The sequence below is a fragment of the Aedes albopictus genome, chromosome 2, assembly GCF_035046485.1.
Source record: "Aedes albopictus strain Foshan chromosome 2, AalbF5, whole genome shotgun sequence".
NCBI lineage: Eukaryota > Metazoa > Arthropoda > Insecta > Diptera > Culicidae > Aedes > Aedes albopictus.
Genome location: NC_085137.1, coordinates 465,643,497 through 465,658,551, shown reverse-complemented (window position 1 = coordinate 465,658,551; position 15,055 = coordinate 465,643,497). Strand labels below are relative to the sequence as shown.

Sequence of the window (15,055 nt, the reverse complement as noted above, 5' to 3'; positions counted from 1 at the left end):
CTACTCACGATTTTGAGGGCACAAATCTCTTCGTAAACAAAATCAGCGCACAGAAGTTCACGACTTTCGTATTTTTTTTTTTTGTAAACTAGTGTTATTTGAGAGTTAAAAGAATAGATTTAACGTTGTGAAATATATATATCTGTAATTTTCATGGGGCCAACAAATTTGGTTCCGCACCGGGCCCCCAAATGACTAGTGACGCCACTGATACAGCCATGGACCGAGTAAAATGGAGACGGCTACTATGTACAGCAGAGGCCAGTCAGGCCTCTGCCTGACCGGTAAGGTAAGTAATGCATATTGATCACTTCTTGATCATGATTCAATCTATTTAAAACTTATTGACTTGACTTAAAGAAAACAAAAACATAAACATAAGAGTATTAAAACATTTGTGTATTTTTTACTCAAATTTTTGTTACCGATCATGAATTTACTTTAAATATTACATTCGAATAGTTTTCAGAACCAAAACCACGCATTGCGTCAGCTCAGCTATCTTAACTCAATTTAGGGTATAAACATGTTTATTATCGATGATTGGGTTTTAGCGTATTTGCTCTATCGCGACGCGACAACCCGTCTTATCAATCGCCCGATAGAAGCAAGCTTGTCCTTCTCTTACTGCAAGAAAACTAATAGCCGCCTTATATCGCCTCGCATCCAATGTTTACTTGGCTATAGCGGTGCTGTTCGCGCCTTGGTGTTTTGTTCTGATCCAAAATTTCACACTCATCTTGATAAACCATTTCAAAAGGACCAATCTGCAAAGCCTCTCTTTGTATTGCCGGGCTACTATAAATTTGAACGATAATCACAATATACGCCTTTTGATGTACAGCCGAAATTTTCCTGTGACTATCGAAATAATGAGAAAGAGCATGAGATTCTTGTTTTTTTTTTGCAAATTGGACCTAATGAAATGTTTAGCAAACAGAGTGTCGATGAGCGTCGGGGCTTGGTAACACTTTCGTTGTTAGTCGTGCTTCGAGGTCGTTATCGTATACATCTTTTCTGTTGAATGAAAATTATTTCAGTGACATTAAAGTGGCATTTTGGTGTTAATAAAACATAATTGGGCTGAGTATTTTCTATATATTGACCGGTACGTATATACTAGGGTAGGCTACAGCTCCCTACGAGGCTACAAGCCCCCATATGTTCAATAAAATCTGTGGTGCAAAACTAGCGTCCCATCAAATGTTCAGTTATTTTTGTGTTGGTTTAATGGTGTCCCAAAAGCAAAACAAGTTTATAAGGAAATTAGGCTGACAAAAATTTCGATTTTTTCTTATGTCAAAAATTTAAAAAATTTTAGGTAAAATTAGAGTCGCCGAGAAAATTCCTTAACAAATTCGATGAGTATCGCTCCCCCCCCTTGACGAGTCAACGAGCAAAGTGACAAAAGAAGAAAATGAGATTTGTTCCGGCCTTACTATGGATTTTTTTTGCTGATGAAAAATGTTTTTACTTTCACAAAAACCATTTTTAAACAAAATTTAAAAAAAATGGTTTTGGAAAAATATAAACATTTTCCATCAGAAAAAAAAACATTTAGAGATACCTTGATACTTCCTCTAAATGTGTACGAAAACCGACTTTGAAAATTTTACTTCGTTATTTAATAAAAATAAAAAAAATAAAAATGCTTGCAATTTTCCCTTAAGGAATTTCTCAAAACAATTTCGAAGAAATCCATGAAACATATTAAAGGAAATTTCTAAAGGATTTTTAAGGGAATTTCAAAAAATCAGAAAAATAATCAGAAACGGCAGATTTCTTTTGAAAGAAGAAAAAGACATCTCTATTTTTTTTAAAGTTATGTATAAATGTCTCAGCTTTCAATTGATGCAAAGATTTTGAAAATCGGTGGTTGCCCTCATGGTGAAAAAAATATTTTGGTATAAAAATCCAAGATGGCGGCCAAAATCAATATGGCCGACCCAACTTTTTATTATTGTAAATAGTTGCTATATCTTTAATCTTTTCAACAACAATTCGTTTTGAGGTGTTTTTTGGAGAAACTTTCGGGTTATAACGGTTTAAATGAGCCACCATTTGACCAAAATCGAGGGGTCTGCAAAAATTGTTATGGCTCATACTAACTGGGGGTCCATCAATTAGAGTAACCAAATGCATTTTTTTTACTTTTTAGTGAGGGTTTTCAGAAAATCGGCATCTTTAACATTTTTGAAGACAAGGTGTAAATAGTGGACCGGTCTAAGCGAGAATTACCCACCAGAAATTTCTTACAGGAACTCCTCCATAGATAGCTTTTTGAATTCCTGGTAGGCATCTCCAAATCCAGGTGTTTTTAAGCGATTTCTCCGGACAATCCCCCAGAAATTTCTAGAAATTCAATATCATATTATTCCAAGAATTCTTTCATTGAATTTCTGGAACAATTTCTGGAGAAATCTCTGCTGGAATCCCAGGAGATATTTCAGATGGAACCGCAGAAGCAATTAAAAAAATCTTTTTAGTTATTTATACAGGAATTCCTTGAGGATTTTTTCAATGAATTCTTGAAGCAGCCCTTGAAAAAGAAAACGAACGAATTTCTGTAGGATTTTTAAGGACACACTTTAGCGACCCCTTGCAAAATTTCCTTAAATGGAAGCTTATGAAGATATTTTTCAAAGAACTCCTGAAAAAAACAGAAGATATCTCCAATAGTATCCCTGTTGGAATCTCAGAAAATCCTTTGAAGGAATCTCAGGAGAAATTTCTGAAAAACCTGAATATACTCTTTGGGGAACCCTCGGTAGAGTTCCTAGAATAGTTTATAGCGAAATTTGTGGGTAATTACAGGAATTCTTTCTGAAGATTATTTTTACAGTTTTCCTGGAGCAACTTTTGGACTTATTTTTGAACGAATTCCTATTGTTAAAACCTTCTGTAAAATTTAAAAAAAAACTCGTGAGAAATTCCTAAATATTTTTGAATAAATTCTTTATAGAAATCGTGGAAAGATTCTTGGAGTTATTCTCATAGGAAATGCTGAAGAGGGCAATCTCTAAAGTTATTCTTGACAGAGTTTTAGAAGGAATCTATGAAAATCTATGTACAAGTGTTCTTGGAGAAATATATGAATTAATTAGTGCATTCCAAAAATTTCAGCGATCCAAGCTTATAAAACCGTATACCTCCTCAAAAATATTTTTTTGAATTTTTTTTGTGAGTTCGGGCATAGTTTTTCCGGCTTTTCTTTATGAATTTTCTCAATGGTGATGAATTTTGTGGAAAATTCCATTCATATTTTTTGGGTTCCTGGAAAAAATTGCTTTTATTTTAATTAAACACTTTGTTTCTACGATGCTTCGTTCTTGAGTTATGATTTTTTAAAGATAAGGCTTATATGACACATTTGGACATTTTTCAAGAAAATTGCCCATAACTCAAAAACGAGAAAATAAGTGCATTTCAAAAATTTCAGCGATTAAAGCTTATGAAATAATCTTCTCGATTTTTTTTTTTTTTAATTTTCCACTAGTTCGGGTATTGTTATTCCGGCTTTTCTTTTCGAATTTTCTCAACTGTGGAAAATTGTTTTGAAAACTTTTTCCGTTTCGGATTTCTTAGAAAATTTGCTTTTATTTTCTAAAAAAAGTTGTTTCTATGATGCTTCGTTCTTGAGTTATGATTTTTCAAAGTAAGTAGTGTCAGGGAAAAAAATCCATCTGAGTTTTCTGGGAAAATAGGCGGCCCTGAATTTTTCTCATTTTTTTTTCATATATCCATGAGCCCTGCCTGTGGAAAAAGTTTCATGAAAATCTGAGACCCTTCGGCCCAAACCCGTAAGGTAATAAAAAATGCCCTGTTTACTGGTGATAGGGAGAGCAGTAATCCTACTGAAATTGGTATTATAAGTATGTATGTGATGTTTGTGGAAGTATTGCTTATGTTGGAACGCTTGTAATACTTAAAAGTGAAGCACAAGCTTCCAAATTTTGAAACAGAATTGAAATTCACCAAACCTCTGATTTAACTGTTCCATTTAGACACAAAAGCGTTTCAGAAAAGGTTCAGCATGCTGTAGAGCATTTATACAAGGATGAAATCAAAGGGTCAAAGTCAAATTGAATTCTTCAAATCTCAATGACCAATGTTGCAGAAGATGGCTACTTTTGACAGGACTCTAGTTTTGCACATAACGGTTAAGTATGGAAATATTTTTTTAATTAATCAAAAGGTAAATTGGTCAACTAATCTCTAAATTACCGACTCATGCAAAATATTTTGTTTTACCAAATCAAATTTGATAAATCAGGCCAAACATGTCTAGAAGAGAGGCTCTCTCTTTGGTTTCCTTCTCTTTCGTTAATATCTCAGCTGTTTATTTGTATTATGATTGTCTCCTTGCATTGATCGATGGTCAAAACAATCGTCTTTTGATTTCTACTGCAAAAGTAGTTGAAAAGTGTACCACTACATTGCAATAATTGAAAGAGAATGTGAACAAAGAGAGGCTCTCAAATACAGATAGGACCTATCCAAATGTTTGGCCTGAAATTTGAGCATTTTATGTACTTGCATGCAACTTTTGGAGGGTGACTTGTATGGGAAATATCTTACCTTTTTTTCCTCCCCTGTTGGGGAAATTAAGCCACTGCAACTTTTGTGGCATAAATCTTACCTTACATAACACAAATCGCTTAAAACTATCAAATTCGTTCTATTAAAACAAAATATTTTGCATGAGTCGTTAAAATCTGTCAAAGACACATAAGTTTACTCTTAAGACAAAAAAAATGTTGTGCTGTGTAGTTGAACAATATTTTTTAAAGTTATGAATCAAATTTTGGATTTTTCTAAGAGACCGTGAAAACGTGAAAAAAAAAAAACAAATATATTTGCAATTATTTGCATTTTATTACTATTTGGCCCCTTCAACGTATTTTTCTTAAAACTAGAATTCAACAGAAAAAAAAGTGTAAAATCAGTCAACTAGTTCAAAAGTTATGATTAAAAAAAATTAAATGAAAAATGGTCACCCTAATGACGGTATAAAAAAATACGGCTCTAATTATTTTCGATACACTACAAACCCACTAAGTTTCAGGACAATCGGACTTGCACTATATCGTTTTTCTGTGGTATGGCTGTATAGATAAAATTAAAAAAAAAAGTATGCAAAGTTGCTTTTAAATACAAAACCTTCATACTCCAAAAAGTTTTTTTTATTTCTTTTATTTTTCATTTTTTAGACTTTCAATTTTGTGATTTTTTTTTCGATGAAGTCTACACTATACTAGACGTGTGCGCCGCCGCGCCGCGCCGCCGTCGCCGACGATTTTTCCACGCCGCCGCCGCCAGTTAAATTGACCCGGCGCGCCGCTGTTCATATTTTTCCTCGCCGCCGAACAAAATTTCTCAAGCCGATGAGAAAACGACAAAGAATTTTTTCTCGCCATCCTGTTTAAATCTGGTGCCAATAGCAGTGATAATCTTTAAACAGATTCTTTTATTTCCTTATGCATATTAGGCGTATTTTTCTGAAGTTCTTCTCGTGAATCTTGTGATTTCGTTGAATGATTTCTTACAGAAATACTGTGAAGATCCTCACTTATTTTTATAAGTACTAAACGAGACTCTTTTGAAAACAATAACGAGTTAACAACAAAATTTTTGGCGATTTTCTCATTAGGTGCACAAACACATTCTCCTACATATTTTTTGTGTATCTCTTGGAAGATTTTCATGGCAATTTACGAATGACATGCTTGGAGGCATATATTCCATCAAATCTTCAGAAATTCCTATACACGACCCTCCAGAAATTTCACCAAGAATTATACTAGAAATTTTTCCAGAATTCTTTCAGAAGTTTCTCCAAGGATTGTTCAAAAAATATCCGAATGTTCCGAATGTTCCTCTATAAATTTTTCAAAGAATTTCTATGGAGAACCTTCTGAAATGGTTACATTGATTTATTAGAAATTATCACACCCCTCCCCTGCTAAGGAACATTTTTTGTATAGGACCTCCTCTGAAATTATCAGACTTTTCGAAACCCCTTCCTCCTCAAAGCGTGGTGTAATTTATGGTCTTCTCTTCAGAGATAACTCCAGGAATTATATTTTCATAGGAATCTCAGAATTCTTTGACATAGGAGAAGTTACCTATTTCCGGCCGTTTTGTTCTATTCACCGTAGAGTTTTTTTTGGAACCTATTGATCCCATTTTTTTTTTTCAAAATTTTCTCAATCAAGCTGAAGTTTTAAGCATTTTGGCCGACAAAAACTCCTCATGACGAAGAGAACAAAACTGCCGGTAATATCCTTGGTCATTTAATTGGAAATTTCGAGGAATCCTTACAGTTACAGTATTCCTCCCGACATTCTTTCAGGGATTCCTTTATAAATATGTTCATGAATTCTTCCTGGAATTCTTTCAGAACATCTGCTATGAATTTTGGTAAGAGATTTCTCTTGGAAGTTTTCTAAACATGGATAATAAATCCTTGTAGGAATTCAATCAAGGGTTTCTGAGGAAGAGTTTTCAACGATTTGTTTAAGACCTCTTTCTAGAACTATTTCAGAAAATTTCCTGAGATACTTTCACATAATCCTGCAGGGATTCGTTCAAGTATATCTCCAAAGATTTCTTCAGGAATTAGAAGGGCAATTTATTCACAAATTACTTCAAGGGTTATTTTCAGAAATTCTTCCGTGGACTCCATCTAAATATTACTAAGGAAAGCCTTCCGAAATATCAATTGAGACACCTTCAGTAGTTTAAGGGTTTTTCATGGTTGTCATGGTAACCTTTCAAAAATGTTTCCTGGGATTCCTTCAGAGACTCCTCCGGGAATTCTTTGAGAAATTCCTCCACAGATGTTTACAGAAGTATTTTACGAAATAACGTAAACCATGTTGGAGTTACTTTTCGAGGGTTACCTGAAGTAATTTCTAAAGAAATGTTTCTAAAAATTCCTGATTAGATTTAATTTTATTGAAACTATGTAAGAAACAAACATTGGGGGAGCTCCTGGAGAAGTCCCTGTGGAATACCTGGAGGAATCCCTGAGATTCGCCACAAAAGTTATGTTAATTTTACGCAGTGGCTTAATTTCCCCAATACAGGGGTAGGAAAAAAAAACTGGTGTGATGGGTTTGGAGGAATTTTTAGTAGAATTTTATGAGAAATTGCTGAGAAAATCCTTGAAGGCATCTTTGAGGAGTGTCTGAATTAAATCATGAAGAAGATTCTGAAGGAATCCTTGAAAAAACATCTTCAGAAATCTGTGACGAAATTACAGACAAAGGTACTAGAAGAATTTGGAACAAACCCTGAAAGAACTCTTGGACATACTTCTGGATTCTTGGAAGAATTTGTTGCGCAATGTCTGAATGATATTAGTGGATACAATTTTCTGATATAATTTCCCTAGAGGAACTTGTGGAGTATTCTCTAAGGAATCGCCAAAAGAAATTTCTAAAAATGTGATTTTTTTAAGGAACTTCTGAAGCAATGCGTAGAAAAATGGAGAATGCTGTGCAGTAATTCCAAGAAGAATTTCTTGAGATTTTCCTGAAGAAACGTTAAGATATACATCCTCATGTGATTTCTGAAGGAACTCCTGCAAGAAACTCTGATGGGATTTTTTAAGGGTCATCGGAAAAAAATCTGAAAGAATTCCTGAAGGAATGTTTCTAAAAATCTCTAGAGAAGTTTACGATCCCACTTGTGGAGGAATATCTGAGGATCTTCTAGGAAGCCAACGAAGGAACTCCCAGAAGAATCTATTCAGAATTTTCTAGAGAACGTTTAAACCTTTCACACAAAATAGATGAAAATTGTAATTTAGGTACAAAAAAACAAATTATTCTGTATTGACGTTTTTTAATGACAATAAATCGCAATTTACTATAAAAATAATAAAAAAATTGCCACGCCGATTACGCCGCCGCCGCCGCCGCCGAATAGGACGTACGGCGTGGCGCCGGCGTCGCCGCCGCCGCTGTCTCAAATTAATATACACGCCGCCGCCGGAGAAAACTGCTTCGGCGCACAAGTCTACACTATACATGCCCAACAAGTTATCCCAGGTAACCAATAAGCAGTTAAAATGGCATTAATTCGGCACTATATGCGCCTTTACGGCAGGTCATTAAATGCTAATTTGCCCCATATGCGCCATAAGTGCTACTTAAATGCAGGTTTTGGCCCAATATACGGCTGATTTAATGCTTAAATTTCCTACCCCCCAGATTGTCAAAAATAAAAACAAAAAATTTCCCCTGCTCATTTTACGGCCTCTCTTTCTCTTCTATTTTTATCTTCACTCTCCTGTGCAACTTTTGAGGCTTGGGGGCACGTTTTGAAACTCTGTTCTTGTTTTTTTGCTGATTTCGGCGAAATTGGGATTTGATCCCTCGATCCTCGGGTTGACGATGGTGCTGAACCTCGCTACGATGTAAGCTATAGATGATTAGATAATGTGCGTTGGTTTTTTGATCAATTTAAAGCTTGAATATTACACCGGCAGTAGCTTCGTCAGATATGCTATGTACCCAGCATGTGCTGATAATTAAATCGAGCATTGGAAAGTAGCCAAAACCATGGAATTTATTTGCCAAAGCATGTTTTTTAGTTGCTACTCTATAAATGACAGGACAAGCGGATGATAATGGCATCTACAGCCGGGGCACGTAAATTAAAAAGTGGAAATGTGTTGTGGGTTCAGCATCACTCCTCCCACTTAGCAGTTTTATGGCACTAATGTAGCAGTTATGCTGCTTGTTGACCAAAACATGCCGTGCATCTGAAATGCTACATAACTGCTGTCAGATTTTAAGTAGCATTTCAATTGCTAATATAGGGCAGATTAGCCGTCGAACTGCTATCATACGGCAGTAAGCAGGTCAAATGCAGATATAAAACAGAAATACGGCTTATTCAAATGCTTATTGGTTACCTGGGATATTAAAATCTGAGTAAAAATGTTATTAAAATGTAAACTCTAAATGCGATTTGCCATGAAAAGTGTTTCAATCAGAGATGCCAGATTATTTTATCAAAAATCTGTATCAATACAGATTTTTTTGTATCTCCGTATTTGAAGGTATAGCAGATACCGGAAATCCTAGATTCCAATAGAAAAAAATTAAAAATGTATTACTTTTTGACGGTTTTTATTTCTACTGGCATTTATTTTCCGAAAAGCTGCGTAATTTTTTTTTGTAATTTAATGTTTTTTTTATATTTTTTAGCTGCAATTTACGAGGTTTTCATTGAAATTGCTGGGAATAACTTCAAATTTTATACATTCTGGAGAAATCTGTATACCATTTTAAAAATCTGTATTTTTCTGTACTCTGTATCTTGTCTGAATAGAAGGCCAAAAATCTGTATGATACAGAAAAATCTGTATATCTGGCTTCTCTGGTTCCAATATACAGGGGATGACCAAAATATTTGGGATAGGCAAGTTTTTTTCTCTCGCAAAAATATTCAATGTGCTGTAACTTTTCATAGAGTGCATTGAAAATTCTCAAATTTTGACTGTTTCTTCACCTATTATATGTGCATGATTGGTACAAATTTGAGCTCGATTGGTTAAACTTTCGTAAAGCTAGAACCGTTCTATTAAAACACTTTTTTTAGGCAACTTATTTTTGAACGGTCATATCTCGGAAACTAGTCAACCGAAGTGAATGAAATTTTTAACGTTCATCAACAATATATTGATACTTGATATGACGCTATAAAATGTAATATTTTCTAACGATGAATAAAGTTATAACGGTTTGACATTTTGACCCATATAAAGGAAAATTAGTCAAATTTACAATATCATACAAAAATTACTAAATGTGTTATTCTTTCAATCCAAATCGGCTCTAATCTATCTTATCAGAGATATTTTCAGAACAGAAGCAGAAAATCTTTGGATATCAACTCTAAAATTTAATGACATTGATGTAAAAAATAATCATTTTTTCGAGAAACATCCAAAAAGTTTTAATCAATGATAACTTTTGTCAACGTTCAAAAAGTACCTTTGTTTTAATGACATGAGAAGCATCAATGTATTGCTGATAAACGTTCAAAAGTCAATTAAATTCGGTTTACTGGTTTCCGAGATATGACAGTTCAGAAATAAGTTGTCTAAAAAATAGTGTTTTACGAGAACGATTCTAGCTTCGCGAAAGATTAACCAATCGAGCTCAAAATTGTGCCAATGATGCACATATAGTAGGTCAACAAACAGTTTAAATTTGAGAATTTTTGATGCACTCTATGAAAAGCTACAGCATTTACATTTTGACCACCCCCTGTACCTCTATCAGTCTATCATTTATTGCGAAAAAAAATCAGCCCGAATTGAAATCACATACGGAAGCGACGATGAAAAGTTCATAGCCAGACTATGCACAAACTAAATCCTTGAGCTTCTTTAACATAAAAGACATCATCTTAAGATTTCAGGAATAAATAAATCAATCAATAAATAAATAAATAAATAAATAAATAAATAAATAAATAAATGAATATATAAATAAATAAATAAATAAAAAAATGAATAAATAAATAAACAAAATAATAAATGTTTTTCATTGCAGGTAATAAAACATCGAACATCCAAACTTTGGCGTCACATTATTAAAGGCGTTAAAACTTTTTGCGGATAGTTGACATCGCAATAATTACTCCTTATTTGTAGTTTAAACTACACAAACATGCGCTCCCTGATTGTAGTTCTTGCTTTTGGGATGTGTCTTTGTTTGGGCGAAGACGATAATACGTAAGTAGCTCAACAATCCAAATGTGTTTGAAACCATCTCAATGGTTATATATTTATTTTCAGAGTTGTCGATTACCGCTTCCGGAACCTCACCGAATTTAATGTTGCCAATTTGCCGCATCCTGTATCCGACATAGCATATCTGTCACTGCAAGGAAACAACCTTGACGCATTTCCTAGTGACATTTCCGAACTGTCGAGCCTGGAAAGGTTGATTCTGTCAGAGAATCCCCAATTGACATTCCCATCTGACGGATCTCCTTTCCTGATATCTAGGAGCCTAATCGACCTGGTTTGTGAAAGCTGCGATATAAAGACGATTTACACTCGCTCGTTGCGAAGATTGCCTCTGTTGGAGACACTCCTTTTGCCAAACAACGCAATCCAGATGATCGAGAAGCGTGCCTTCCGGAACAACCCTAACATGTGGATGATGGACCTCACCCAAAATAAGCTGACGAGCCTGCCGACCACAATACTGGTTGGTCTGCACAATATGAAGAAGCTTGATCTGAGCAGTAACCGAGATCTTGCGCCGCAAAAAGGCCAACCATTTCTGGTGAGCAACTCGCTGGAAATTCTGAAATGCAACAATTGTGGGTTCAGCACTACGCAAATGGTAACATTCTCTAAACTGCCCAATCTCAAAAAACTGCACCTCGCAGATAATAGACTTCTGGTGGCGCCATGCTTGCTTCCATCTCTGACAACTTTGGGAGCTTATTCGAAGAAAATATTCACTGATTATCAACGTTGTTTGAAGAAAAAATTTCATTTTGTTATAATTCAAAATTAGTACGCTTCTAGACCATTTGGGAATGTTTAAGATCTGTTATTGTTGAAAAGTCGAATCAATATTCGCAGTTCACATACTTTTGAATTCTGCTCGAGATTATCAATAATATTGTAAAGCTCTACAAAAATTATTCCAAAAATGAAAGCATTCCAAAAATTTAAGAATTTCTCCATACTAAATGAGCAACATTTTTCGAAACACACAAGGAAGTTTGCCAAGAATTTCGCATAGAGTTCAGCTTAAACTGACTATCAAATATTCAACATGTTTTCAGTAGACTGCAAATGTCATTGTGACTTATCTGGATTCAATCGCTCTCAGCTCATTTCAGAAACTGAAGCTGGAATATCCACACCAGTTGTCACCTGACTATTTTAAAGAAAACTTCAACAATTGTCTCTTCTACGTTGTAGTTAGTTCATCAAAAATCTTACACAAAAACCAATAAATAACTTCAAAAACTATCACAAGATCTTATTATTTTAGAGATTTCTTCCCCAAAATTTAATTTTCATCAATTCATTTAAGTAGTCTGTAATTTCAAGTTATCAAGCCGGCTTCATCGACGGCCGGTCGACAACGGACCAGATCTTCACTGTACGGCAAAACTTCCATAAATGCCGTCAATACCAGGTCTCAACGCATCACTTGTTCATCGACTTCGAAGTGGCATACGACAGTATCGACCGCACAGATCTATGGAAAATCATGGACGAAAACGGCTTTCCTGGGAAGCTGACTAGACTGATTAAAGCAACGATGGACGGTGTGAAAAACTGCGTGAGAGCTTCGGGTGAAGTATCCAGTTCATTCGAATCTTGTCGGGGACTGCGACTAGGTGACGGACTCTCATGCCTACTCTTCAACATAACTTTGGAAGGTGTAATTCGAAGAGCTGGGGTACGACTTTCACAAAATCCGGTCAATTTGTCTGCTTTGCGGACGACTTAGTCATTGTCGCCAGAACATTTGGAACGGTGGCAGAACTGTACACCCGCCTAAAACGCGATGCAGCCTGTTGATGAATGCGGCTAAGACAAAGTACATGCTGGCAGGCGGAACTGAACACGACCGGGTCCGTCTAGCTACCCAGTAAACCACAGGTTGTAATGGGAAGTACATTCAAAATCGTATATCTCGCTGTCAGAATTCAAAATCGTAAAAATCGTTGAATCTTGTGATAAAAAATTTCAAGTCCAATTGTATATATAATCGTTGATGCGATTTGTTACGGAGTAAGTTTGTTGTGCATAGAGCTAGTCATAAATTGCGCTAATTGAGTCGTCGGTGTTTGCATACTCTTAAAAATCATATATAATGTTAGCAAAGTTTGGTTGGGAATCGTAACGACCTAATGAAAATTATTACAATGCATCGTATGATATAAAATACTAAAGGGTGTCCACGATGAAATTGGCACACAGAAAATATTGTATAACTTTTGATTGCGTTCGCCAAAATAGCTAATTTTTTGACCATGAATAGTATATTATGAGTAGCTAATACCATAGAATTTTCATTGAAATCGATTGAGTATTGGAGCAGATATTGTCGATCTCATAAAATGAGATTTTAGAAAATTTGGGCATCCATTTCAAAAAATTGCTTAGGCTATAACTTTGTTGTTACTCCATCAAAACGTTTGAAAATTTCACTCGATATTCTTAACATAGTATCGATTAAGTGCTAAAAATTTGATCGAAATCGGTTCAGTACTTTTTCTAGTAAATATCCAAAGCTCAAATCGCTTCAAGGTAAATTTTAGGTACTTTTTGACCATTTTTAGTTCCGCGTGCACTATTTTGACTGTAGAACTGGTAACACTGTCCCGATTTTTATAAAACTTCAACAGTGTTATATTGTTGTGTTAAACTGTTTACAGTGAAAATTTCAGCCATTTTTGTTGAGTACTTTCAAAGTAAGAGCAGTTTGAATTTCACTATACCAAAAACCACATCTGCTTATTGTGACATAGTGCGACATATATGGGTATAACTTTTTAACGGTATGATCAAATTGAATGAAATTTTGACAAATTACTTCTACATACATATTTAACGTACATAAAAATTTTCATTGAAATCAATTCAGTATTTTTGGCGCCAGAGTTGAAACGGCAAAAAAGTGATATTTTCCAAAATGTTTGTTTGTACAAGATTCTCAAGTGGCAATTCCCTTGTTTCAACGATATCTCCGCCAATACTCAACCGATTTTAATGAAAATTTTATGGTATTGGCTACACATAATATTCTATTCATGGTAAAAAAATTAGCTATTTTGGCGAACGCAATCGAAAGTTATACAATATTTTCTGTTGCCAATTTCATCGTGGACACCCTTTATTGCGATTTGTTCGTCAACATATGTGTTAATGTAGGTAGGTGCTTGTTAGAATATAAGGCAGTTACAAATATTTATTTCACTTTTTGTCCCACCACTGTTTGACGGATCGATGGCGGGGATAATATTAATAAAGCATTTCATATTTATTCATATTTTCACCAAAGCCCGATGTTTTGATAAATATTTATTTATTTGCCCCCCTCAAAATGCAAAATGCAGCCAAAAACTTTTTAATGGGGGGGGGGGGGGTCCTGGGTTGACAAAAAGTCAAATTTAATTTGTGGACATTTTTTTTTATTATCGTACAAATTGGGCCGTAGGGTCTCAGATTTTCATGAAACTTTTTCCACAGGCAGGGCTCATGGATATATGAACAAACAAAACTGAGGAAAATTCAGGGTCGCCTATTTTCTCGGGTGGAAATTTTTTGTTTTCCCCTGACACTACTTACTTTGAAAAATCATAACTCAAGAACGAAGCATCGTAGAAACAAAGTTTTTTTTAGAAAATGAAAGCAAATTTTCACACAAATCAAAAAAAAAATATGAACTGAAAAAAGTTTCCCACAAATGTTTCCACAATTGAGAAAATTCGTAAAGATAAGCCGGAAAAACTATGCCCGAACTAGTGAAAAATTTTCGAAAAAATATTTTTGAGTAGGTTATTTTATAAGCTTAAATCACTGAAATTTTTGGAATGCTCTTTTTTTTAGTTTTTGAGTTATGGCCAATTTTGTTGAAAAATGTCCAAATGTGCCATAAAAGCCTTTTCTTTGAAAAATCATAACTAAAGAACGAAGCATCGTGGAAACAAAGTTTTTCAATGAAAATAAAAGCAATTTTTCTCAGGAATGCAAAAAAAATATGAAGTGGAAAAAGTTTTCCACAAAATTTTCCACCGTTGAGAAAATTTATAAAAAAGCCGGAAAAACTATGTCCGAACTCGTGGAAAATTTTCAAAAAAAAAAAAAAAATATTTTTGGGAATGTAATTTTATAGACTTTGATTGCTGAAATTTTCGGAATGTACTTTTTATCGTTACTCAGTTATGGTCAATTATGTGAAAATGACCATGTAAGCCTATATTATATGGTCATTTTTCACAAAATTTGTCATAACTCTGGAACGAAAATTAAGTGCATTCCAAAAATTTCAGCGATCAA

General features: G+C 34.6%; 1 protein-coding gene across 2 annotated transcripts; it reads left to right on the top strand.

Moving 5' to 3' along the window:
* The first annotated feature begins 600 nt into the window (after window positions 1-600).
* LOC134287432 (leucine-rich repeat-containing G-protein coupled receptor 5-like) lies at window positions 601-12,013 on the top strand. Of its 2 annotated transcripts, XM_062849245.1 has the most exons (4): window positions 601-1,108; window positions 10,572-10,753; window positions 10,817-10,963; window positions 11,030-12,013. In XM_062849245.1, the coding sequence occupies exons 2-4, from the start codon at window positions 10,689-10,691 to the stop codon at window positions 11,547-11,549; spliced, it is 732 nt and encodes a 243-aa protein (XP_062705229.1). In that variant the 5' UTR covers window positions 601-1,108; window positions 10,572-10,688; the 3' UTR covers window positions 11,550-12,013. The 2 variants fall into 2 exon arrangements, with proteins under 2 accessions (XP_062705229.1, XP_062705228.1); XM_062849244.1 differs by having other exon boundaries at window positions 642-1,108; window positions 10,817-12,013.
* The last annotated feature ends 3,042 nt before the right edge of the window (window positions 12,014-15,055 follow it).